Source organism: Phanerochaete carnosa (assembly GCF_000300595.1).
Source record: "Phanerochaete carnosa HHB-10118-sp unplaced genomic scaffold PHACAscaffold_4, whole genome shotgun sequence".
Lineage (NCBI taxonomy): Eukaryota > Fungi > Basidiomycota > Agaricomycetes > Polyporales > Phanerochaetaceae > Phanerochaete > Phanerochaete carnosa.
The window spans coordinates 3,141,094-3,162,525 of NW_006767631.1; the positions used below are offsets into that span (position 1 = coordinate 3,141,094).

At 59.1% G+C, this 21,432-nt stretch overlaps 9 protein-coding genes across 9 annotated transcripts; 7 read left to right on the top strand and 2 right to left on the bottom strand.

The window, feature by feature from the left end:
- The first annotated feature begins 348 nt into the window (after positions 1-348).
- PHACADRAFT_208293 (uncharacterized protein) lies at positions 349-3,434 on the top strand. Its single transcript, XM_007394912.1, has 9 exons — positions 349-948; positions 1,005-1,076; positions 1,131-1,233; positions 1,293-1,402; positions 1,466-1,635; positions 1,690-1,949; positions 2,043-2,740; positions 2,839-3,015; positions 3,068-3,434. Exons 1-7 carry the CDS (start codon positions 691-693, stop codon positions 2,594-2,596), a joined length of 1,527 nt encoding a protein of 508 aa, XP_007394974.1. The 5' UTR covers positions 349-690; the 3' UTR covers positions 2,597-2,740; positions 2,839-3,015; positions 3,068-3,434.
- A 1,171-nt stretch (positions 3,435-4,605) lies between these two features.
- On the top strand, positions 4,606-7,576 carry PHACADRAFT_254732 (uncharacterized protein). Its single transcript, XM_007394913.1, has 9 exons — positions 4,606-5,043; positions 5,100-5,171; positions 5,226-5,328; positions 5,390-5,499; positions 5,554-5,723; positions 5,783-6,042; positions 6,156-6,839; positions 6,951-7,098; positions 7,166-7,576. The coding sequence occupies exons 1-9, from the start codon at positions 4,774-4,776 to the stop codon at positions 7,413-7,415; spliced, it is 2,067 nt and encodes a 688-aa protein (XP_007394975.1). The 5' UTR covers positions 4,606-4,773; the 3' UTR covers positions 7,416-7,576.
- A 427-nt stretch (positions 7,577-8,003) lies between these two features.
- PHACADRAFT_55137 (uncharacterized protein) lies at positions 8,004-9,641 on the bottom strand (the record flags this gene model as incomplete). Its single annotated transcript, XM_007394022.1, has 6 exons — positions 8,004-8,149; positions 8,383-8,414; positions 8,566-8,696; positions 8,778-8,942; positions 9,000-9,064; positions 9,152-9,641. Coding segments are annotated over 6 exons (1,029 nt in total), but the record flags the coding sequence as incomplete, so codon positions are not given.
- Positions 9,642-10,581: 940 nt separating this feature from the next.
- Positions 10,582-11,081, top strand: PHACADRAFT_61026 (uncharacterized protein; the record flags this gene model as incomplete). The annotated part of the gene is made up of 4 exons (XM_007394914.1): positions 10,582-10,641; positions 10,696-10,784; positions 10,874-10,934; positions 10,995-11,081. Coding segments are annotated over 4 exons (297 nt in total), but the record flags the coding sequence as incomplete, so codon positions are not given.
- A 627-nt stretch (positions 11,082-11,708) lies between these two features.
- PHACADRAFT_61317 (uncharacterized protein) lies at positions 11,709-11,882 on the top strand (the record flags this gene model as incomplete). Its single annotated transcript, XM_007394915.1, has 1 exon — positions 11,709-11,882. A coding segment is annotated over one exon (174 nt), but the record flags the coding sequence as incomplete, so codon positions are not given.
- A 228-nt stretch (positions 11,883-12,110) lies between these two features.
- Positions 12,111-13,288, top strand: PHACADRAFT_254734 (uncharacterized protein). The gene is made up of 3 exons (XM_007394916.1): positions 12,111-12,420; positions 12,513-12,651; positions 12,793-13,288. Exons 1-3 carry the CDS (start codon positions 12,393-12,395, stop codon positions 13,160-13,162), a joined length of 537 nt encoding a protein of 178 aa, XP_007394978.1. The 5' UTR covers positions 12,111-12,392; the 3' UTR covers positions 13,163-13,288.
- Positions 13,289-13,922: 634 nt separating this feature from the next.
- Positions 13,923-14,217, bottom strand: PHACADRAFT_254736 (uncharacterized protein). The gene has a single exon (XM_007394917.1). It carries the CDS (start codon positions 14,206-14,208, stop codon positions 13,939-13,941), a length of 270 nt encoding a protein of 89 aa, XP_007394979.1. The 5' UTR covers positions 14,209-14,217; the 3' UTR covers positions 13,923-13,938.
- Positions 14,218-17,004: 2,787 nt separating this feature from the next.
- PHACADRAFT_208297 (uncharacterized protein) lies at positions 17,005-18,454 on the top strand (the record flags this gene model as incomplete). The annotated part of the gene is made up of 7 exons (XM_007394918.1): positions 17,005-17,208; positions 17,270-17,363; positions 17,417-17,592; positions 17,647-17,858; positions 17,921-17,993; positions 18,048-18,098; positions 18,154-18,454. 7 exons carry the CDS (start codon positions 17,005-17,007, stop codon positions 18,388-18,390), a joined length of 1,047 nt encoding a protein of 348 aa, XP_007394980.1. The 3' UTR covers positions 18,391-18,454.
- A 303-nt stretch (positions 18,455-18,757) lies between these two features.
- On the top strand, positions 18,758-21,167 carry PHACADRAFT_208298 (uncharacterized protein). The gene is made up of 7 exons (XM_007394919.1): positions 18,758-19,606; positions 19,661-19,743; positions 19,800-19,975; positions 20,027-20,238; positions 20,298-20,370; positions 20,424-20,474; positions 20,530-21,167. Exons 1-7 carry the CDS (start codon positions 19,383-19,385, stop codon positions 20,764-20,766), a joined length of 1,056 nt encoding a protein of 351 aa, XP_007394981.1. The 5' UTR covers positions 18,758-19,382; the 3' UTR covers positions 20,767-21,167.
- The last annotated feature ends 265 nt before the right edge of the window (positions 21,168-21,432 follow it).

A 21,432-nucleotide genomic window follows, 5' to 3' on the forward strand; every position in this document is an offset into this window, starting at 1 on the left:
GTGTGTTTCTCACGAAGCAAAAGTCGCGTCCTGTCACGTGTAGCCTCCGCGTTCGGCGCGTCTGCACCGACCGTTGCCGGCGGCGGGTGTCGTTCCATGCTAAACTCTTCACTCATCCCGAGTACAGCGAGACGCTTTTCTTTACATCGTAAGTGTATGTTCTGAATGTAATGGAAGATTGATCAAAGAGAGGACTAGACTACATTTGTTTATATATACTAGGGGCCGTTCCCAGAGGATCTCCCCTACCAATAGTACATCAAGTGTCATTTCTCACCAAATGAACGGATGCTCTGCGGTAGACGGCAGCTTAGATGCATAGAAGATGATATAGTTCGTGCTACTGCTAGTCCTCGGGTGCCCCTTCTGGCAGCCAGACTTCAACGTTCCTTGTCGAGTTTCCTCTGCAAGGTACCACCAATGAACAGTACTCGATTGACGTACGGTATGTGGTATTACACAGGAGACGGCATCGATGGAACAGCGGCGCCGCTGTGGCGTACTTGTACGAGCCCACGATTACCACGGGTGCGCCCTGGCTTCTCTTTCTGAAGCTTTCAATGTCTCTGGTATCTACCTATCAGGTGACCAGCCGATTCTCCATCTGCTAGATAATGATATATAGGGCCTTGGTAAGTCTCCAGCCCTCAGCACACGGCCGAAACCTCGGGAAAACCCTACGGTCCTGACATGTCAGACAGGTCCTCGGTCTGCTCAGACGAGACCCTGCACTCCCCAGTCTCTCCTTCATTCCTCTACGATATCAAGGACCGAAACGGTAAGACATCGCGTTCCGACGTCTCAGAGTCTCAGCAGCGGCATGAAGACAGCTTCGGACACGACGGCTCCGAGACCGGTAGAGGGCAGAAAGTTTGGATCCCCGCGCACCATCGCCACCGAACTCTCGTCCTCTGCTTTGATGGAACGGGAGATCAGTTCGATTCCGACGTGAGCCCTTGCGGACCGTGTTCCTTGTGTCCACATCGCGCTGACCAACACCATAGAACTCCAATGTAGTGCAGTTCGTATCGATGCTTCGTAAGGACGATACCTCCCAGCAGCTCGTCTACTACCAGGTATGCCGTGTCCTTAGCTCCGGCATATAATCGCTTGTCAAAACGTTCGAACAGCCGGGCATAGGCACTTACACAGGCACTAATATGCCTATCGTCGCGACAATAAGCAAGACGCTTGATGAGATGTTTGCGATGAATATTTCATCGCACATCAAAGGTATGTTCTCTTCCAGGTTGCCAACCGTATCTCATCTAATAGTGCATGCACTCGGACAGACGGCTATCGGTTCCTCATGAATAACTACACCGACGGCGACAAGATTTGTCTATTCGGCTTCTCGCGTGGGGCATACACAGCGCGTGCGCTCGCTGGCATGTTGCAGAAAGTGCGTTAAACTACCAGAAACTTGCTGAGCCGCTGAAAGACGGACCTTGTGCCTCTTGTGCAGGTCGGCCTTTTGCCGCGGTCCAACGACGCCCAGCTGTACTTTGCGTACGACATGTACGCAAAGACGGCAACGAACGCGGACGACAAGGACTTTGATGAACAGGTCATCCTTGTGGAGACCTTCAAGCGCACGTTCTGCAGGGAGGTCAAGGTCGAGTTCCTGGGTGTCTGGTGAGCTTGATTGAGCCCTCGCTTCGCTGCTGCTCACGCCGCATGCTGACTCAGGGATACCGTCAACTCCGTGGGCCTCATCCCGCGTACCCTGCCGTTCGTGTACATGAACAACGGCGTGCGGCACCTCCGGCACGCGCTCTCACTCGACGAGCGGCGCGTGCGCTTCATCCCGAGCTTCGCGAGCGCCTACGTGCCGTGCAAGGCGGCACAGGACGGCGAGCGCGCCGAGCAGCGGTTCGAGGACGCCGTGAACGCCGCCTCGGGCGTACACTGCGACGTGTACGAAGTGTGGTTCGCAGGCGTGCACGCAGGTGCGCCGCATTCCCCTAGCCTGCCTGCCCGTACTGACCACCCCCCCCCCCCCCCCCTCCTCCTCCTCCTCCTCGTCGATTTCTGCACCGCAGACATCGGCGGCGGCTCCGTCAAGAACAACACGCGACACGCGCTCGCGCGCATCCCGCTCCGCTGGATGGTCCGCGAGGCCTTCCGCTGCGGGACCGGCCTCATCTTCGACGCCGCGATGCTCCAGCAGATCGGACTCTCCCTCGACGTCGCGCCCGACACCACCAGCACCGGCACCACCACCATCTCGCTGGCAGATCCGCCCCCGCGCCTCGCTGCACACGAGGTCCACGCGTACCCCGACCTCACCGTCGAGCTCGAGGCCGCCGAAGACGCAGCAGACGCAACAGACGCACGCGAGGACGCGCGCGCGAAGGAGTCGTGGGGGTGGCGCGCCCTGCGCACCGCCGGCGCCCTGCTCGCCGCGCCCTGCTCGCCGCGCCCTTCCGCGCGCTGTTCGGCCCCCGCGCGCGCAAGGACCGGCTCTCGGACACGGCGCGCCTGCGTGGCGGGCGGCACGTCGTGCCGTCGCGCATGCACCCGGCGCATGCGCGCGCGGCGCACGGGCACGGACACGACCACTGCCGCCGCCCTACGGGAACGGCACCACCGCTGACGCCGCCGCCGCCGCCGCCGCTGCACGAGGACCTGCACGCGCTGGACACGGCGCACACGGCGGCGCAGGACCCGATGTACGAGGCCGTCGAGGAGCTCGCGGACGCGCTGAGCGTGATGCACGACCAGCTCACGTCTGCCGGGGGTGCGTGTGTGTTGCTTTGGTTGTCTTTCTTTCTGGGAGCTCCTTGTTTTTTTTTTTTTCTTCTTCTTTTCTTCGTAAGCTGACGGCTCGCTGGGCAGGCTGGAAGCGCCTCCTGTGGCTCACGATGGAGTACCTCCCCGCGTGGGTACGCGTCGAGCGGCCGCCGCACGTGCAGCCCGGGCACAGCGCCGACGCGTGGGAGTGATGGAGCCGCCCGGGGCATGACCGCTCCGTCTGGAGATGGATGTAAGTGTTGCTGCCGCTGCCACCCGTGTGTATGTGTGTGTGCTGCACGAGACGCGAGGGAGCTGACAAGACGCGACACAGGCGGAATTGCGGGCGCGGACGCATCGTCGCGGGTGACGTGCTCAAGCCCGGCATGCACGTGCACCGCTCGGTCAAGACGCGCCTCGAGGCGCGGGGCGTCCGCCTCAGGGATGTGCACCGCCGCGGCGAGGTGTACATCCCGCAAGTGCGGCCTGCCATCCCGCGTCGCGACGGCGAGATGTTGCCGGAGAGGCTGGCGCACCGTGAGTGGAACGTCGAGGCGCCGGAGCATTGGGAGTGGGTGGATTGAACGGTGTCAGCACAAGACTTAGCACCAAGGCGACATATCGATTCACACATGTTTTCTAATTCGAGTCTGTTATATCATTATGCACTTTGTATGACATAGGCTTCTGCTGCAACGTCCTTCTATGTACTTGTGAACTTGCATCTCTGTCATTAAATCCAACTCTGAACGGCGTGCTCCATGCATCAACCAACTCGAATCGTCCATTCGCGAGATGCATATCCAAAAGTGCATTTTCTGGTCTCGCCCAAGCGTTCATCGTGCTGAATGCGTCGCGGTCCAGCCCTACCCCGGATACTTTTACACCGGCGACGGTGCCGTGCGCGACAAGGACGGCTACATCTGGATCAAGGGCCGCGTCGATGGTGCGCTCTCTGCTCTCTCTCTCTCTCTCTCTCTCTCTCTCTCTCTCTCTCTCTCTCTCTCTCCCTTCCTCCCGAACTCGTGGTCATCGAACCCCAGATATCATCAACGTCTCTGGCCATCGTCTCTCTACGCTCGCGGAGCCGGGCGTCGTCGACGTGATCAAGACCAAGGTCGCCGCGAGCGCATGAGGACGAGGTGCATGTTTGAGAGCGGCTTCACTGACTGCGAGACTGGACTGTGTATTGGATATGTATATGCTGGAGTGTATGATAGCGCTTCCAAAATAACATGTATTCTACTCCTTCACATGGCCCAGAGGGCTGTCATCAGGCGCCTGGGAGCATCGGGAGCACGTGGCACATATTGTGGGCTGGGCCGTCGCGAATTTATGGGGAAGATGAAGACATTGAAGAGTATAAAGCAAAGGTCGCGTCCTGTCACGTGCAGCCTCGGCGTTCGGCGCGTCTGTGCCGGCCGTTCCGAGTTCGTCATTGCCGGTCGCGGGTGCCGTCCCGTGTCAGACTCTTCATACTTTTCTTTACATCGTAAGTGTGCATCAGTTCAACAAGCAATGGAAGCTCAATTGATCAAGGAGAGGACCAGACTGTATTTGTTTATATACTAGGGGCCGTTCCCAGAGGATCTTCCCTACCAATGGTACATAAAGTTTCATTTCTCACCAAATGGACGGATGCTCTGCGGTAGACGGCAGCTTAGATGCATGGAAGGTGATATAGTTCATGCCAGTGCTAGTCCTCAAGTGCTCCTTCTGGCAGACAGACTTCAACGTTCCTCGTCGAGTTTCCTCTGCAAGATGCTACCAGCGGACAGTACTCGAGTGACGTGCACTATCCAAATATCACGCAGGCGACAGCAGCGACGGGAGCAGCGGCGCCGCTGCGATGTACCTGTACTGGCCCACGATCACCACGGATGCACCCAGGCTTCTCTTCCTGGAGCTTTCACATCTTTATCATTCATTGTCAGGTGACCTGCCGATTTTCCATTCGCCAGACGATGGTATATAGGGCCTCGGTAAGCTCCCTGGCCTCTACCCACGAGCGAAACCTCGGGAAAATCCTACAGCCTTGACATGTCAGACAGGTCGCCCTCTGTGTCCTCGGTCTGCTCAGACGAGACCTTGCACTCCCCGGTCTCTCCTTCGTTCCTTTACGATGCAAAGGACCTGAAGGGCAGGGCATCGCGCTCCGACGTCTCAGAATCTCAGCAGCGGCACAAAGACGACTTCAGGTACGATGTCTCCGAGACTGGCATACGGCAGAAAGTGTGGATCCCCGCGCACCATCGCCACCGAACTCTCGTCCTCTGCTTTGACGGAACGGGAGACCAGTTCGATTCCGACGTAAGCCCTTGCGGACTGTACTCTTTGTGTCCACGTCGCATTGACCAGCACCGCAGAACTCTAACGTAGTGCAGTTCGTCTCGATGCTTCGCAAAGACGATACCTCCCAGCAGCTCGTCTACTACCAGGTATGTCATGCCCCTAGTTCCGGCGTATACTCGTTTGCTAACACGCACGAACAGCCGGGTATAGGCACTTACACGGGCACCAACATGCCTATCGTCGCGACAATAAGCAAGACACTCGACGAGATGTTTGCGATGAATATTTCATCGCACATCAAAGGTACATCTTCTATAAGGCTCCCAACCCTATCGGTCCTCTGACAAGGCATACACTTTGGCAGACGGCTACCAATTCCTCATGAATAACTACACCGATGGCGACAAGATCTGTCTATTCGGGTTCTCGCGCGGGGCATACACAGCCCGTGCGCTCGCTGGTATGCTGCAGAAAGTGCGTAAAACCGCCAAAACATTTCTGAGCCACTAATTAACGGACTCTGTGCAGGTCGGCCTTTTGCCGCGGTCCAACGACGCCCAGCTGTATTTTGCGTACGACATGTACGCAAAGACGGCAACGAACGCGGACGACAAGGACTTTGATGAACAGGTCATCCTCGTAGAGATCTTCAAGCGCACGTTCTGCCGGGATGTCAAGGTCGAGTTCCTGGGTGTCTGGTGAGCTGTATTGCAGTCCTTCTCGTTTCAACTGCTGCTTACGCCGCATGCTGACTCAGGGATACCGTCAACTCCGTGGGCCTCATCCCACGCACGCTGCCGTTCGTGTACATGAACAACGGCGTGCGTCACCTCCGGCACGCGCTCTCACTCGACGAGCGGCGCGTGCGCTTCGTTCCGAGCTTCGCGAGCGCCTACGTGCCGCGCCAGGCGGCACAGGACGGCGAGCGCGCCGAGCAGCGGTTCGAGGACGCCGTGAACGCCGCCGCGGGCGCACACTGCGACGTGCGCGAGGTGTGGTTCGCAGGCGTGCATGCAGGTGCGCTGCATTTCCCTGGCTCGCCTGCCCGTTACGCTCCTCCGTTACTGACGCCGGCCCCTCCTCCTCCTCCTCCTCCTCCCCTGCTCTCCTCGAATTTTCGCGCGCTGCAGACGTCGGCGGCGGTTCCGTCAAGAACAACACGCGGCACGCGCTCGCGCGCATCCCGCTCCGCTGGATGGTCCGCGAGGCCTTCCGCTGCGGGACCGGCCTCATCTTCGACGCCGCGATGCTCCAGCAGATCGGACTCTCCCTCGACGTCGCGCCCGACACCACCAGCACCGGCACCACCACCATCTCGCTGGCAGATCCGCCCCCGCGCCTCGCCGCACACGAGGTCCACGCGTACCCCGACCTCACCGTCGAGCTCGAGGCCGCCGAAGACGCAGCAGACGCAACAGACGCACGCGAGGACGCGCGCGCGAAGGAGTCGTGGGGGTGGCGCGCCCTGCGCACCGCCGGCGCCCTGCTCGCCGCGCCCTTCCGCGCGCTGTTCGGCCCCCGCGCGCGCAAGGACCGGCTCTCGGACACGGCGCGCCTGCGTGGCGGGCGGCACGTCGTGCCGTCGCGCATGCACCCGGCGCATGCGCGCGCGGCGCACGGGCACGGACACGACCACTGCCGCCGCCCTACGGGAACGGCACCACCGCTGACGCCGCAGCTGCCGCCGCCGCTGCACGAGGACCTGCACGCGCTGGACACGGCGCACACGGCGGCGCAGGACCCGATGTACGAGGCCGTCGAGGAGCTCGCGGACGCGCTGAGCGTGATGCACGACCAGCTTACGTCTGCCGGGGGTGCGTGTGTGTCGCTTTGGTTGTCTTTCTTTCTGGGAGCTCCTTGTTTTTTTTTTTTTTCTTTTTCTTTTTCTTTTTTTTTTCTTCGTAAGCTGACGGCTCGCTGGGCAGGCTGGATGCGCCTCCTGTGGCTCGCGATGGAGTACCTGCCCGCGTGGGTGCGCGTCGAGCGACCGCCGCACGTGCAGCCCGGGCACAGCGCCGACGCGTGGGAGTGGTGGAGCCGTCCGGGGCACGACCGCTCCGTCTGGAAATGGGTGTAAGTCGTTTGTGTAGCTGCTGCTGCTGCGCGACGCTTGGGGCTGATGTGTGCCGGCGCGACACAGGCGGAACTGCGGGCGCGGACGCGTCGTCACGGACGACGTGCTCAGGCCGGGCATGCACGTGCACCGCTCGGTCAAGACGCGCCTCGAGGCGCAGGGCGTCCGCCTCAGGACTGTTCACCGCCGCGGCGAGGTGTACGTCCCGCAAGTGCGCCCTGCCGTCCCGCGCGGCGACGGCGAGGCGTTGCCGGAGAGGCTGAAGCACTGCGAGTGGAACGTCGAGGTGCCGGCGCATTGGGAGTGGGTGGATTGAACGGTGCTAGCTCCAGGACGACACACGGTTTGGTCGACGCACATCTTCTAGTTCAAGCTCGAGATATCATTATGTGTTGTTATACTTCTCCTGTCACATTCTCTGATGTACTCGTAAAGATAATCTGTACCTCCATCATTGATCTTCAATTCCGAAAAGTGTGCTCAAAACGCGTCAACCAACTCGAGTCAGGCATCCACAAGATACAAGCCAGTACGTCCACTCATGACACCCCGACTTAAGCATACGGAGTACCAAGCGGGCCAACACACCACGCCCCAAGCCCAGCGCTCACTACCGCCCAGACCCGCTCTTCCTCTTCCCCCGCCGCCTCTTCCCTCCCTCTTCAAGCTCCGCCGCCGCCTCCGGATGCTCCCCCGCCACAACCTCCGCCACCTCCGCCCCGTCAACAGGCACAGGCACCTCCTCGGGATTCACCAGCTTCTCCACGCCTCCGTTCCTCCCCCGCCTGCGCCTCGCAGGCCCCGCCTCCGCACCGTCCTTGTCTTTGTCCTCCTCCCGCTTCTTCCTCGCCCTCCCACGCCTCCCCTCCGTCCTCTCCTCTCCTTCTCCTTCGCCCTCCCCGCGCCGCTCCGGCCGCAGGCTCTCGGGACGCACGTCGCACAGGCGGTAGAGCCTGTACAGCTGCAGCACGGCCTGCTCCTTGTCCTTCGCCTCGATCATGAGGTCGCCGCCGCCGCGCGGGTGCGGTGGCGGTGCGGCGGCAGCAGCGCCTGGCGTTGGGCGCGCAGGGGCGGCGTCGAGCGAGGAGGCGGTGTCGAGCGAGGCGGAGGTGTCGAGCGAGGCGGAGGTGTCGAGCGAGGCGGAGGTGTCGGGCTCGACGGTGATGTCAGGCGAGGCGGCAGCGGCGGCATCGTCGACGTCGGAGAAGAACGTGCCCATGAGCACGAGCTCGGCCGGTAGCGCCGTGCACCGGTCGGCGTGCGCGCGCAGCGCGGTTCGCGACGGCCGCTGCTGTTGCTGCTGCTGCTGCTGCTGCTTGTGCGCGGGGGACGCCGCGGCGGGTGGGCTGTCGGCTGCGTCTGCGTCGTCTTCAGCGGGGGCGTCTTCTTCAACGGGGGCGCCGTCAGCGAGGCCGTCTGCGTCTGCGCCTTCAGCGGTGGCAGGCGCGTTCCAGTCGGGGTACCACAGCCCGGGGCGCGGCTCGCTGAGGTGCTGCTTGACGCGGATGCGCTTGCGCGCCCAGGTGCCGTTGATGCGGCGGACGAGGTCGGGGAGCGCGAGCGCGGACGGGTTGATGTAGTTGTGGTGGTAGTCGAGCTGCAAGGACACGCACACACCACGGGTGGGGGTGGTCAGCGGCAAGAACGGGAGGGAGGCGAGGGAAGGGAAGGGACGCACGACGAGCGGGATCGCGAGCGCGTCGCAGACGGGCAGGAGGTCGTCGGCGCTGTAGCACATCTCGTCGTTCTCGAGCACGAGCCGCGCGCGCATCTCGTCCGTGAGCCGCGTCGCGTACGTCGTGCGGAAGCGCGCGATCGTCGCGGCCTTGTCGCCGTACACGCCCTGGCAGCCCGCGCGCGTCAGCCGCCTGCTACAAAAAATGAAACGGCGAACACGCACCCCCATGTGCAGCACGATCACGCTGTCCCGGCCGAGGCCCATGTAGCGCATCATCTGGCAGTGGTCTGGCGGGGAAAATAAAAAAAAGGCGGACACACGTGCGTCAGTGCAGAGCGGGACGGAAGCAAGCAGCAGCAGCAGCAGCGACGCACACTCGAGCTCGCGTATCGACGCGGCGACGACGGCCTCTTTCAGGCTCGCGAGCTGCGTGAACTGGCCGGGGTGCGCCGTGAGGCGGTGGCCGAGGCGGCGCGCGAGGGCGCCGACGGCGGCGAGGTCGTCGCGCGCGTACGCGAGGTCGTAGCCCCACACGGCGTGGCTCGCGAAGGGAAACATCTCGGAGCTGAGGCGCATGAAGCGGATGCCGTTCGCCTCGTTCCAGGCGACGAGCGCGGCGAGGTCGCGCACGTTGCGCAGGCCGAGCGCTTGCGCGTGCGCGACCCCTTTTTCCTGCAGCGTCGCGAGCCGGCACGTGCGCGAGCAGAAGACGGGCGGGTCTTGCGCGCGCAGCACCGTGTTCAGGCAGGCGTAGCCCAGCCGGCCCTCGAACGCGGTCGTCTTGAACGAGGTGATCGGCGGGATGTCGTACACGACGGGCTCGGCTTTCTTGCGTCGCTTGCGCGGCTTGGGAGGAGGCGAGGCCGGCGGGGTGGTGAGGGGGCTGCCGGTGTCGTCAGAGTCATGGCCGTTGAGTTGTGCCTTGGCTTTGCGCGGTGAGCGGCGCGGGGGTGTCGTCGTCTCGGAGACTGCGATTTCAGCAGAGGTTGCGACAAGGGCTCGGGCAGCGGCAGAACGCTTGCGATTTGGTGGCATGGCTGCGGTAATATGTCGAGAGGGCGTGTAGCCTAGTGATTTCGCAAGTCTAGGAGGGGCGGTGAGACGAGAGCAAGCACGAAAAGGAGAGAAGAAGATACGCAACATCGGTGGGGGCATGGGGTCGTCAACTATTAAGGGGACTGAGTATAGGAGCGATCTTGCGCGCGTCAAGGCATCAGATCGAAGAGGGGCGCATCAGATGGCGGGACTGTCAACGCTTTGTGGCGCTTAGTTTGAAACTGGCGTTGTCTGCGCTTTGAAACGCTCGTCTCGTGCTCGACTTGTGCCCTGTGCACTGCCAAGTGGCGCACACGGTCGCGTGTCCCTCCGACGGCGCAGGGCGGCAATGTCAACGTGATCATCCTCTGGCAGCATGCATGGTCTCTTTATCAGCTCCGGCAGTGCCAATGAGCAGCAGCCCTGCGTCTTCCGTGCATGCTGTCGCCCGCTATGGTCACTCTGTCGCTTCGCTCAACGCTCCTCCTCCCACGCCCGGGCCACCTACGGCAGCATGACGCAACCTCACGCGAGCATTCAAGGCCCTCGCCCTCGACGGTCCTGCACAGCAACCGACATGCACCCTTCAGCATCCCACGGCTCCGCGCCTTCCGACGGCACCCTGCTCGATCCAGAGTCGCCCACCGCACACGGCACCCAAGCAAACGCAAAGAACATAAAATCTTGGCTCTCAACCGGCGAACAGGCCCGTCAACAGCAACACAAGCACGACCTCAGCGGAAGGCACAAGATATGGATTCCACAGGAGCATGCAAATCGCACACTCGTCCTCTGTTTCGATGGCACCGGCGACCATTTCGACTCGGACGTACGTCTCGCGTGTCTCGCCACCAGCTCTTCACTTGACTGAGCCCCGAGACAGAATTCCAACGTCGTCCAGCTGGCTGCCATCCTCCGTAAGGACGATACCAAACAGCAGCTCGTATACTACCAGGTGCGCTCCCCTCCAGCGTATCTTCACCCACAGTGACTCAAGCGACCTTCAAGCCCGGCATAGGCACATACGAGGGCACCACCCTCCCTGTCATCTCCACCGTCAGTGCCACTCTCGATGACATGTTTGCCACCAGCCTCTCAACCCACATCATCGGTATGCCCTTCGTCCTCGCTTCTCCCACCCGTACTCATTCCGCCCAAGAGGGCTACAAATTTCTCATGCAGAACTACACCGACGGCGACAAGATCTGCATGTTTGGCTTCTCCCGCGGAGCATACACCGCCCGCGCCCTCGCCGGCATGCTGCAAAAGGTGCATAACACCCACCACTTGTGCGCGTACCTGCAGCGCTGACCGCCCCCGCAGGTCGGCCTCTTGCCACGCTCCAACGGCGCCCAGATCCGTTTCGCGTACGACATGTACGCCCACACCGCGACAGACGCCACGGCCGCCGACTTTGACGACCAGGTCGCCCTCGTCGAGACCTTCAAGCGCACCTTCTGCCGCGAGGTGCACGTCGAGTTCCTCGGCGTCTGGTACGTCCCGCTCCAAAAAAAAAAAAAACATCCGGACGCAAAAGGAGCTGACCGCGAGTCTTCCCGCCGCCGCAAAAACAGGGACACCGTCGCCTCGGCCGGCCTCATCCCCCGCACGCTCCCCTTTGTCTACATGAACAACGGCATCCGGCACCTCCGCCATGCGCTCTCGCTCGACGAGCGGCGCGTGCGCTTCCTGCCAAGCTTCGCGAGCGTGCACCGTGGCCGGGCAGGGGCGCGCCACGACAACGGCGGCAACAGCAGCAGCAGCGACGCCGCGGCAGACGGCGTGTCCGCAGGCATCGCGCGCTCCGCCGACGCGACGCAACGCTTCGAGGCTGCCGCCGCCGCCGCCACCAACAACGACAACAACACGGCAGACTGCCCCGCCCCGCAACAGTGCTCCGTGCGCGAAGTCTGGTTCGCAGGCGTGCACGCCGACGTCGGCGGCGGGAGCGTGCACAACGCGACGCCGCACGCGCTCGCGCGCGTCCCGCTGCGCTGGATGGTCCGCGAAACCTTCCGCTGCGCCACCGGCATCGTCTTTGACGCCGCCATGCTCCAGCAGCTCGGTCTCGCCCTCCGCGCGCGTCCCACCGATGGCGCTGGCGGGGCCTTCGAGCTCGCAGACGCACCCGACCGCCTCCCCGCACACGCCGCACGCGGCCTCGGGCTGGACGGCCCCGAAAGCGACGACGGAGGGGCAGCGTGGTGGGGCCCGGCGCCCGTGCGCTGGGCGTGCGCCCTCGTCCTCGGCGCGCTCCGCCTCCTCACGGGGCCCGTGCTCGCCGTCGCCGCCGCCACGGGCGTCCCTCGCCGCTTCGCGCGGCGCGGCTGGATCTCGGCGTCGGCGCGCGGACGGGGTGTCTTGCCGAGCCGGGCGCACCCGACGCATGCGCGGAGGCGGACGGGCGGTGGGAAGGGTGATGGGGGTGAAAGAGGGGGTGATGGGGGTGAAGGCAATGGTGAAGGAGGGGATGCTGCGCCGCCGCGGCGGCGGCACCCGCACGCGGTCGACCCTGCGAAGCTCGCGGAGCACGACGCGCTGTACGAGGCGCGCGAAGAGCTCAAAGACGCGCTGAGCCCGATGTACGACCAGCTCGGCGCGGCGTCTGGTGCGTTTTCGTCGTCGTCGTCGTCGTCGTCATCTCTCTCCCCTTCATTTTTGTTGTGTTCTGGGTCCGCTGACGGCCTCCTATGCATTCAGGTTGGACGCGCCTCCTGTGGCTCGCGATGGAGTACATGCCGACGCGTCTGCGCGTCGAGCGGCCTGCCGCCTCCGCGGACAAGGACACGAACGACGAGTGGTGGAGCGCCGGCGGGCGCACGCACGTCTGGGCGTGGGTGTACGTCCCGTATTTCCTCTCCTCCTCCTTCCTGCTCCTGACCCTGCTCGACTCATCCTCTCTCTCCCCCTCTCATCCTCTCTCTCCCCCTCTCATCCTCTCATCCTCTCCCTGTCTGTGTGCGCGCGCTTTTCTGTCTAGGGTCAACCGCGGCCGCGGACGCCCCGTCGCAGGACACGAGGTCGCAGCCGGCATGCACGTGCACCGCTCGGTCAAGACGCGCCTCGAGGCGCGCGGCATGCGCCTCGGGCACGCGCGCGAGGGTGCGCACGAAGATGCGCATGGGCGGCTTGGGGAGGGCGAGCGGGGCGAGGACGGGCGGGGTGAGGCTGGCGCAGATGAGCGAGGAGCGGATGGACGAGGAGCAGGCAGGCGAGGAGCAGCGGGCGGCACGAGCGAGGTGTACGTCCCGCAGCTGCGGCCTGAGCTGCCCGGGCGGACGAGGCCGCAGCGGCTCGAGCACCGCGAGTGGAACGTCGAGGTGCCGGAGCACTGGCAGTGGGTGGACTAGGCTGGGGGTTTTGTCGTGCGCGACGCGCCGGGGTTTCCAGACGCTCTGTGTTTGTTTGGGTTGGCTCGGAGCGTGCGGGGCTGCGGTCGTGTGTCGTCTATGTAGTGAAAGAATAGTATGGGTTTCTGTCTCTTTCACAAGCGGCGGCGCATGTGACGACGCCCGCCTTGTTTGAGCCCCTGCGGCATATTCTGGCTCGCTCGTCAGACGTGCGGGACTGCGCGCGGTGGGACGGAACCAAGCACACTAACTAGGTCCATGGATGCGACGCACCAAAGCTGAGCGCTGAACGTTGAACGTTGAACGGCGCCACGAGGTGGGGCCTCAACTATCTCTTGTAAAGACCCGTTCTCCGGATCGTCTGTTCTACGGAGAGACATAGATGTTGAGGGATGAGACGGCTCGAGAGAAGAAGTGAGAGGCGGTAGCAAACAGCTCTTCGCGCGTTGGACATGCTTCCCGCCGACGAGTGTCATGCTCCTAGTTCTGTGTTCGCGCGTTGCGCTGGACCTACCTCGGCGACAAACAGACTCAACTCTCTCGACAGGACCAGAAACTCGCCAGCAAGCGGTCCGAGCCCGAGCCCGCACGGTGAAAGGTGTGCTCACTGCAAATTCGCCTTATTTGACAGCTAATAAGCATTGTCATACAGAGTGTCGTTCCGCAGAAATCTTCATTTAGGGAATGTAGACCGCGTGTACACGTGGAATCTAGCAAACTGCGAGGATGTGAATTGGTGTAGAACTCTGGCACATAGGGGTGAGGATCATACCCTACTATTTGGGGTTCGCGCCTCGATTTGTACGAGCTTCAGCTACCGCTTGCGAGACATTACGCCAAGTCTGAGCATCCTTCCGCTGAACGTCGATATCGAACCTCGCATTGGGGTACACGTGTGATATGTAGGTCGCAGCTTGCTGCCAGTACTCTTCGCACAGCGGAGAAGGCCCGACGCATAAGCGTATTGGGGTGAGCGACCGTGTGAGCGGTGTACCGAGGTCGGGGACAGTCGATGTGTCAAATGACGTAAGAATGTCCTCTAACATCGGCAAACGCGTCGCAAAGCACTCGAGTGCGTCTAGCGACCAGCGGCGGAGATGTTTATGAGAGCCAAGTGCCTGGTTGCTGCATACATGTAGGCATCGCAGCTTAGGACATCCTCGGCCAAGTTCTATGATGCTTTGATTTGTGAAAGCCAGGGATGTTAAGGTAGAGTTCTTCGAGGCCGCGTAGCCGTAGAATTGACTTCGGAGGAAACACCGGGCCTATGGTGGTGTCGCAGTGAAGGTCTAGGCAGCGTAAACTCGGAAACTTTGAGAGAGCGCCAACAGCTTGGTGCACGGCTTCAACATCTGCATTGCATAAACACTCGGTGTATTTGACGGAGAATTTGTGGAATCGAGTGGAGCTGATAGATTGGAAGAGGGGTAAGAGGCGTCGTGCCTCTTGCAGGTAGTGTAGTGTGAGTGACTCCAGAATGGGAAACGCTTCATTTTGATCGCCTGTAGTGAATTCTCCGAAGTCGTCAGAGAGTGTAATGGAGAGATGGCGTGTTAGATTTTTGGATCGTGTTTCGAGCTCGTGTTCACTGGTGCCTCGTGCGCACGTTGTTTACTTGTATTTATCTTATATTGCGCCCACGTTCGTACCTGAGACATTCGTAGTGTAGATAAATACCCGCCAAATAGACTGCGAACGCTTGCGCGTTTCCCTCCTTTCGACGATGTAGCCCGCGATGGGGCCTCCATTTTCAACATGGCGTAGTGATGGGAGATGTGCTATCATCGCTAGGTCAACAGCACTGAAACCACAGTCACTCTCTGGGTTGCAGTTAATAACCTCTAGGGCATGGAAACAAAAGAAGATCCTGGAAGACTTTTCTGGGAATTCAAACATCACCAAGGATTGAAGTTGTGGACATGAGATCGTCAATTGACGAAGAACCCGCACCATATCCTCGCAGCTCGTCTCCAGCTCCACCGTCCGGATCTTTGGACTTAAGATAAGAGGCAGGTAAGTGCTTAGTCGTTCCGTCGCCTCATCATACCATGCAACGTTCAAGCTACGCAGGTTTGACAAGATCGTAGACATGTATCCTGAGCGCATGAACAAAATCGTATGCAGGTGTTTCTCCAGGTCTTCCGAGCCTTGGTTGTCCAGTGTCAAAGTCTTGACGCGTTCAGCATGCTTCAGGAATCGAGCCCACTGTTTGCCTGCAAGTTCCCGGGCCACATCCTATCACGGAGGTAAACGCGTTGGTCACACAAAGAGGACACGTACGCACCGGAAAAAATCCAGACTGTGTCCGCACATCTCCAGGCAAGCACCTGAGAAGCGGTTGAAGGCGAGGCAAATTCTCCCAGAGGATGTCGCTGGCGGGCTCATAGAACGTTCGACATGTAGATGCTACAGAGGCAGCGGTAGATCCTTCGACGGACCGCAGGATTATTTCCAGAATTTCTGAGATTTGGAGCGCGCGATGCATGTTTGGAGGTGGTCGTGGTGAACGTGAACGTTCAAGCTCAAGGCGCGCCGACTCTGAAGCGCCGCCTCAGGATGACCGGTTGACGCAAATCCACGACGGGCATCTCCAATTGCATGCTGCACCGCCGCGACAAATATCGAATGTTTTTTGCCCTATGACAGGTCAGTCAGGTGGTATAAACTATTGAGGTATTAGGAAAACATGTCCCGCTGGACCTATGAGCACATATAGGACCGCTGGCTCGCATCTTGCGGCTCATATGTGCATAAGTAATCGACAGCTTCTGGGATAACACTGGAGGCTCACAAGCTAATGCCGCTCTCCGGAACTCTAGGGACGAAGGGCCGGTCATCGTGCGCATCCTCAGCCATCCTTCTAATCACACGCTCACCAGTCCTGCGACGCAGCGAGCCAGAACAAGTTTGACGGGGAAACTGCGATCAAGGTACGCCCCACTCCTTCGCGCTTGCTTATCTCACTGTGCCCTCTAGCTCTCCAGTACATGAAGGAATCTTCGCAACGCCTGCTCACGATGCACGGCTTCCTGGTCTACTACAGAGGCAAATCGGCGGCAGTTGTGCCCCAGTACTACGAGGAGATCGTCCCGCTGGTCGTGCAGAGGAGGCAGGCAAAGCGCATCTCGAGTGGAGGACGATCAATGATAGTCGGGTCAAAATCTAGGTAAGTTACTGTAACATGTGCCCTTCTCACGTTAAATATTTGAGTGCTATCACTGACCGGGAGCAAAGTTTCAAATTTTGCGACTAAGCGCCACAAAGCTTTGCACATGCCGCCGGCGCTCCGCGAAGTCAACATTTTAACTCTCAAGATCTCAACTACAATGTCTTCGGATTTGCAACCGTTGGTCTCGTGTATAGTATTTTCCCTCGTCTAAAGTGTACATTGAAGTGTGTTGACACAATTTTCTAGATATCCCCTAAAATTGTAGTACGCAACGCGCGTAGTAGAACAATGTTCAAATTGACTACAGCATATAAATCCTCTCTAGGCTATAGCTGTGTGAGCGCTGCTTCCATAGCAGCAAAACGGGGCCTCAAGGAGGCAGTAGCACCCGTTTTTCGTGTCTCTGGCTGCTCAGGAACAGCGAGCTTGGCATCGTCATCCCTCGATCTGGCCCCCAGTACGAGGACGAGTGCACTGATGCGCTTGTACACACGTGAGATTGCAGACGCTGAGCGTCGTTCTCAGGTTGGACATCTTGTGGCGAGCCTTCCGTGCAGCTCTTCGGATGCCTCCCATTCAGGGGTATAAATACCTGCCCGACTCACGCGTCTTTCACACCCTACTTACTGCACTCCGCTGAAACCCACCAGCCTCACTAACCACCTTCTACGCCATGGTCAAGAACGGGGCCCTCATTTACACCGCCCACCCCGAGAAGAACATCGATCCCGCGATGCACACGCGATATGTCGAGGGAGAGATCGACCTCGACAAGGTACCGCTCAATGGTGGGGTCCTGCTCAAGACGTTCTACTTGAGTAGCGACCCATACATCCGCTACCGCATGCGGGAGCCGCACCTTGCGTCTTTTGTCCCGGTGATTCAACTCGGAGACCCGTAATTATAGTACGTATTCTTCACACTGTCGCTAAACACAGACCCTTTCTGGGATCGACAATTTTGGCGTTGGGCAGGTTCTGAGGAGCGAGGACCCGAAGTTCGAGCCCGGAAATTACGTCACTGGGTATCTCGGTACGCCGTGCGCGTTTCTTAGTGTGTGTTATGCGACTAATCTTGGGAGACAGAGTTCTCTGAGTACTCTGTGTACCCTGGCAAGATCATTCACGGCTTCAAGGAACCGCTCGCGAAGATTGAAAAGCTTCCCGGCATCCCGCTGTCGATCTACATAGGCACTTTGGGCATGCCCGGCACGACAGCTTACCAAGCGCTGAAGTACTTTGGCGCTGAAAAGTTAAAGACGGTGAGTACTGTCCTCTGTATGCCGCCATTCTCCGCCTGGCTGATTGTCTTGTAGGCTAAGACTATGTTCGTCTCCGGAGCAGCGGGTCCTGTCGGCACATTTGTCATCGAATATTCCAAGGTCCTTGCACCTCATCTCAAGGTCATCGCATCCGCGGGATCGGCGGTCAAGGTCAAAATCATGAAGGACGTCGGCGCAGACATTGCCTTCAACTACAAAGAGCAAGATACGGCCAAGGTCCTGGAGGATCATGGCCCTATTGACATGTAAACCTGCAATTCTACAGAAGGCAGCACAAAGTCTGACGAAATGTTCATTTATTGTATAGCTACTGGGACAATGTTGCTGGACCGACGCTTGATGCAGCACTCAGGAACTTCAACAACAATGGTTTAATTATCGTACGTCTCTGCGTTACATCTTCACTGCGCGGCTCCGATGAGCATAATGTGTAGGCTTGCGGTGCGATCAGCCAAGCCAACCACGATGACGCAAGCGTCGTCCGTGTAAGCCCCTTTCCCCGTGCTCCTTCTCACTCGAATAACAGCCCAATCCCACCAGAACTTCGACCAGATCTTCCAGCGCAGTCTCACCGTGCGTGGCTTCATCACCGGTCAGGGTGAATCCGCTGCCGTTGTGCCGAAGTTCTACGAGGAGGTTGTCCCGCTCGTCCTTCAGAATAAGATCACGAGCCGCGAGCATAAGTCCCATGGTCTCGTGGAGGCGGGCAAGGCCCTAGCAGAGGTGCATGTGGGTGCAAACGCCGGGAAGGCGGTGATTGTTGTCGCTGACGAGTAGACTTACTGTTGACTGCGAACGTTCATTGTAAGATCAATGTACAACAATTGCAACATCAGTCAGTGGCAGATATCTTCTCCTTGGTTTATAGCGCGAGTATCAGAGGTGTAGCAATTGCGCAATCTTTTAGATAAGTGCACTCGGTTAATCTCAGGCTGTCTTGGGTTTCAGTCTGCGGCTTGTCCCGTCGAACGATGACGGAAGATTGGGGCCAGTACGAGCCATGAGAACTACAAGTATCTGTTCCAGTGGGGATTTAATGAGGTGGGTAAGTTCCTTGCTGGTCAGGGATAATGGTGTGACAGTTTCTCACGGTCACTATTTGGGCGCTGAATGACACTTCCATAGCCGCGGCGCTCCGCGACCTTGCTATCAACCCTCGATGCCCCAGCAGTTGCCTCAGTATTAATGGTAACAGCGCTCCTAAGACGCATCACACACACATCAAATTCAATGTTTCAATGTACTCCATGGAGTATAACCATGTGCTGATTACAAGGCGACAAATCGACACCACCAGGGAACAGGTCATTCGTTACTCCGATTGCTCGCTAATGCCAGGACTCACGGGAATAACGGGCTTGGCAATGATATCTTTCGCCATGGCCCTCCAATGCACAAAGGCGAGCGATGCACTCAGAAGTCTGAGTCGGTACGCGCCACAATACTGCTGTGCCATATGGTATGACTCCACGAGTTCTTACAGTCCTTTCTCTGATGATTCATAAGCTGAGCTCTCAGTTTTATCGTAAGATATGGAGCTGTGGGCTTCGTTGTGTACGCGTGCTCTGGCAAGATTCACAGACGATGGCCCTTGTTCGGCGCCGCTTTGGATGTTCTGCGACGAGCTTTCCCCATCAACCATCTTCAGAAGTCACCCGCTCAATAACGAGTATAAATGCCTGCTCGGCCTACGCTTCATTCCCGGCACTCGCATTTTACTAACTCCCCTCCCTTGAGCTTTATCAACCTCACCATCTAACTTCTACACTATGGTCAAGAACGGGGCCCTCATCTATGTCGCCCACCCCGAGAAGAACATCGACCCCGCGGTGCACACGCGATACGTCGAGGGAGAGATCGACCTCGACAAGATACCGCTCAACGGCGGAGTTCTGCTCAAGACGCTCTACTTGAGTAGCGACCCATACATCCGCTACCGCATGCGGGAGCCGCACCTTTCGTCCTTCGTGCCCCCTATCCAGCTTGGAGACCCGTAAGTATAGTTATATCCTTCGTAATGCTGCCGAGTACTGATGTACTCACTCAGAGTTGACAACTTGGGCGTCGGGCGGATTCTGAGAAGTGAAGACTCAAAATTCAAGCCTGGAGACTACGTCATTGGGTACCTCGGTATGCTACTATACACATCACCGCGTGTACGGTGCACGGCTGACGTTGGGGAATAGAGTTCTCTGAGTATTCTGTGTACCCTGGCAGGATCAATCACAGCTATAAGAACTCGCTCACAAAGATTGAAAAGCTGCCCAACATTCCGCTGTCGGTCTATGTAGGAACACTGGGCATGCCTGGCACGACGGCTTACCAGGCTTTCAAGTACTTTGCGACCGAGAAGTTAAAGACAGTAAGGGTCATCTCCTATGCATTGCCATATCCCTCACTGATAATCTTGCAGGCTAAAGTTATGTTCATCTCTGGAGGGGCGGGCCCTGTCGGCACATTTGTTACCGAATATTCCAAGGTCGTCGCGCCGCATCTCAAAATTGTCGCATCCGCAGGATCTGCGGAAAAGGTCAAGATCATGAGGGCCGCTGGTGCCGATGTTTCCTTCAATTACAAAGAGCAAGATACCACCGAGGTCTTGCAGGAGCATGGCCCCATTGACATGTAAGCCTGAGCACCTGAGGCAGCGCAAAGTTCGATAATCCGACTCACCGCTCGGATAGTTACTGGGACAACGTCGCCGGACCGACGCTTGATGCGGCACTCGGGAATTTCAACAACAACGGCTTAATCATTGTAAGTCTCAGCGTTGCCTCGTTGTTGCTCGGCCCGCCGAACGAACTGCACAGGCCTGCGGAGCGATCAGCCAGGCGAGCCATGACAACAAGAGCGTCGTCCATGTAAGTCCCTTGTTCTACGCATCACCTTGCCCCTCCAACCTTGAAATCTCTCCAGCACTTTGACGAAATCTTCAAGCGCAGTCTCACCGTGCACGGCTTCATCGTCAACAAAGGCGAATCCGCTGTCGCCGCGTCGAAATTCCGCGAAGAAGTCGTCCCGCTCGTCCTTCAGGGCAAGATCACGAGCCGCGAGCATCGATACCACGGTCTCCCGGAGGCGGGCAAGGCCCTTGCGGACGTGCATACGGGTGCGAACTCTGGGAAGGCCGTTGTTGTTGTCGCTGACGAATAGGCTCATGGTTAACTGCGAATATCTATCGTAAGGATGATACAGCAAATGTTGTATATTGACCAGACATTTTTTCTTGAATTTCGCGTGGCTTCCAGCGCGGATTCCACTTATCCGGCTGGGCTGAGACGTAATGAGAGATACGGGCTTGGGTCGCAGGTTACCGACACGTAAGTACGTTCTTCACCATTCTCAGCGCCACTCCCTTCTCCATATCCCCTACCTCTGCCTACCCCCTTCAGAGATCATTTTCATAGTCTCAATTTTCATCCCTGCGAGATATCGTAACTGGGCACGGCGGCCGCGGCTACTCATCCCAGCCAAGATTCAATTTGGGGTTCTGCTCGCCCACTGCTTGCGTCTGTATGACCCCTTGCTACATGATCAATCGACACGATCCGAGTCATTGTCCTCCCGCTGCTGTGCGGGCGCGGTAAATGTAGGCTACTGAAACTGTCCTGTGTCTTATAGTCGGCTCTGAGATCTGAGCGCTCAGCCCGTGGTTTAAGACCGTTTGAGAGGCCCTCAGGTTACATCTCGCGGATTGTAATCTTTACGTTTTCATGCCAGACACCGAAGAGTCGCACGATGGGATATACAGTATAAGATAATATAAGCATGGTTCCAACGTGATATCGATCCCTTCACGCTGGCATGCAGGCGCAGCAG

Bases quoted from the DNA above. Each gene is read 5' to 3' on its own strand.
- PHACADRAFT_254732 (XM_007394913.1), top strand. From the start codon at position 4,774: ATGTCAGACAGGTCGCCCTCTGTGTCCTCGGTCTGCTCAGACGAGACC. The intron at 6,043-6,155 runs GTGCGCTGCATT...CGCGCGCTGCAG, and splicing joins GTTCGCAGGCGTGCATGCAG to ACGTCGGCGGCGGTTCCGTC. The intron at 6,840-6,950 runs GTGCGTGTGTGT...CTCGCTGGGCAG, and splicing joins CCAGCTTACGTCTGCCGGGG to GCTGGATGCGCCTCCTGTGG.
- PHACADRAFT_208298 (XM_007394919.1), top strand. From the start codon at position 19,383: ATGGTCAAGAACGGGGCCCTCATCTATGTCGCCCACCCCGAGAAGAAC. The intron at 20,371-20,423 runs GTAAGTCTCAGC...CGAACTGCACAG, and splicing joins ACAACAACGGCTTAATCATT to GCCTGCGGAGCGATCAGCCA. The intron at 20,475-20,529 runs GTAAGTCCCTTG...AAATCTCTCCAG, and splicing joins ACAACAAGAGCGTCGTCCAT to CACTTTGACGAAATCTTCAA.
- PHACADRAFT_254734 (XM_007394916.1), top strand. From the start codon at position 12,393: ATGTACGACCAGCTCGGCGCGGCGTCTG. The intron at 12,421-12,512 runs GTGCGTTTTCGT...CTATGCATTCAG, and splicing joins CCAGCTCGGCGCGGCGTCTG to GTTGGACGCGCCTCCTGTGG. The intron at 12,652-12,792 runs GTACGTCCCGTA...TTTTCTGTCTAG, and splicing joins ACGCACGTCTGGGCGTGGGT to GGTCAACCGCGGCCGCGGAC.
- PHACADRAFT_208293 (XM_007394912.1), top strand. From the start codon at position 691: ATGTCAGACAGGTCCTCGGTCTGCTCAGACGAGACCCTGCACTCCCCA. The intron at 1,077-1,130 runs GTATGCCGTGTC...ACGTTCGAACAG, and splicing joins AGCAGCTCGTCTACTACCAG to CCGGGCATAGGCACTTACAC. The intron at 1,234-1,292 runs GTATGTTCTCTT...GCACTCGGACAG, and splicing joins TATTTCATCGCACATCAAAG to ACGGCTATCGGTTCCTCATG.
- PHACADRAFT_254736 (XM_007394917.1), bottom strand. From the start codon at position 14,208: ATGTTAGAGGACATTCTTACGTCATTTGACACATCGACTGTCCCCGAC.